General features: G+C 40.8%; 1 protein-coding gene across 1 annotated transcript in view; it reads right to left on the reverse strand.

The window, feature by feature from the left end:
• Positions 1-1,647, reverse strand: part of glis1b (GLIS family zinc finger 1b) — a gene marked incomplete in the record, with an annotated part of 71,942 nt that overhangs the window by 18,958 nt on the left and 51,337 nt on the right. Inside the window, 1 exon segment of the mRNA XM_014002753.1 lies at positions 466-640. Within this exon segment, the coding sequence (XP_013858207.1) occupies positions 466-640 (175 nt within the window).

Consider the following 1,647-nt stretch of genomic DNA (forward strand, 5'->3'; position numbering starts at 1 on the left):
TACATTGCTCAGGGGCGGGACAAGTCTTATGATCTTTCACTTTTGAAAATTTGCTTATTTAGTTGCATTAAATAATGAATAAAAGTTTACAATTGATTTTAAAATCAGTTTTTATATTAACATGGATGGATGGATGGATGGATGGATGGATGGATACTGCTTGAGAGTTTTGGCTAAATTAAAAGGAGCCACTGGAAAGAGTCTGAAGGTCCACGTGTGGTTCCAGAGCCTCAGGTTGCAGACCCCATTRTCCTTTGTGTTGTTTGATGATGTGATGTTAAAATCAGTCAGGTCTGGTCATGTGACCAGATTGTGACGAATGTTTCCTCTGTCATTCATCAAGGCAGGCACTTTTATCAGATTTTTGTTTATACTTTCCACCATGCGGACTCATTTCTAACCCTCCCACCCCTCTCAGTGACCCGGACCATCAGAAGAGAGCCCGACACATGTTGCTTCACTGACCCGTTCGTTACGCCATCCATGGCAGCCAGCGGGGACAGGTGACGAGGGCTGCCCAGGTCCCGATCTAGTCGATGGTGTCGGGCGGGCAGGTCGGTGACAGGGGCAGAGTTGGGGGTGGGGGACAGGAGCTCCACCGAAGCACCATGGTGGGGGGTGCTGGAGCCAGCATACAGGCCTGAAAGACAAACAAAGCTAATTCGGTAAATGTGCCAAACAATCTTGAGGACCATGTGCTCYGTTTTCTCTTTGAGCACATTCAAATCCATTTCATAGTAACAAGGCTTTGTTTTGACAACCTTCATCCAATCAGAGAGCTTTGTGAAATAAAATGTTCTTTGTTTGCTCTGGTTGTAATTTAGGATACATTGTGTTGCCAACAGGATTTGACCTACTTTGGCCTTTTACTACTATGCAAAAACAAACTAAAATGTTACAGGTGTTTGTACGCTAAATATAAACAGAAAAGCATAAAAAACGTTATTTCCTCTATAAATTATTTATTGTTAAATGAAAGAGTGATAATACCCCATTTCAAAAAAGTCGGAATGTTGTGTAAATTGGGTTCAAAAACAGATTTGAAAACCTCATAAACACATAATTTCTTCATACTGGAACATAGTAAACATCAAATGTGAAAAATAAGAAGCATAGTTGTTTTGACAAAATAAAGTCTTTTTCAATTTAATGGCAGCAACATGTGTCAAAAAAGACAGGACAGGGTCATGTTTACCACTATGAAACATCTTATATTAACAACAGTCTGAGACCAGGTGAGGTTTAGGAGGAGAACATTGTCCCAGCCTTGTCTTTACAGGACTTTTTTCTTTATGATGTGACAAATGTTTTCCATTACTGAGAGGCCTGAACTGCAGGCAGGTCAGTTCAGCACCCAGACTCCTACAATGATGCCATGCTGTTATAATGAATACAGTTTAAAATTGTCTTACTGAAATATGCAAGAATTTCTCTGCAAAAGACATCATCTGGATGAGAACACACATTGGGYCTCATGCAAGAACATGTTCGTATTCTTCTCCTAAATTTCTCTTACTTTTGTTCGTACAAATGGTTCGTACGAACATGTCACGTCAGATTCTCAGATTCAACAAACGCTTCTATCTTCAGGAAGCGTGCGTAAATGAGCTGCGTAAATTACACCTGTCCTATCCAGCTGCTCGTGCA

Source organism: Austrofundulus limnaeus, unplaced genomic scaffold (genome assembly GCF_001266775.1).
Source record: "Austrofundulus limnaeus strain Quisiro unplaced genomic scaffold, Austrofundulus_limnaeus-1.0 Scaffold15, whole genome shotgun sequence".
NCBI classification, from domain to species: domain Eukaryota; kingdom Metazoa; phylum Chordata; class Actinopteri; order Cyprinodontiformes; family Rivulidae; genus Austrofundulus; species Austrofundulus limnaeus.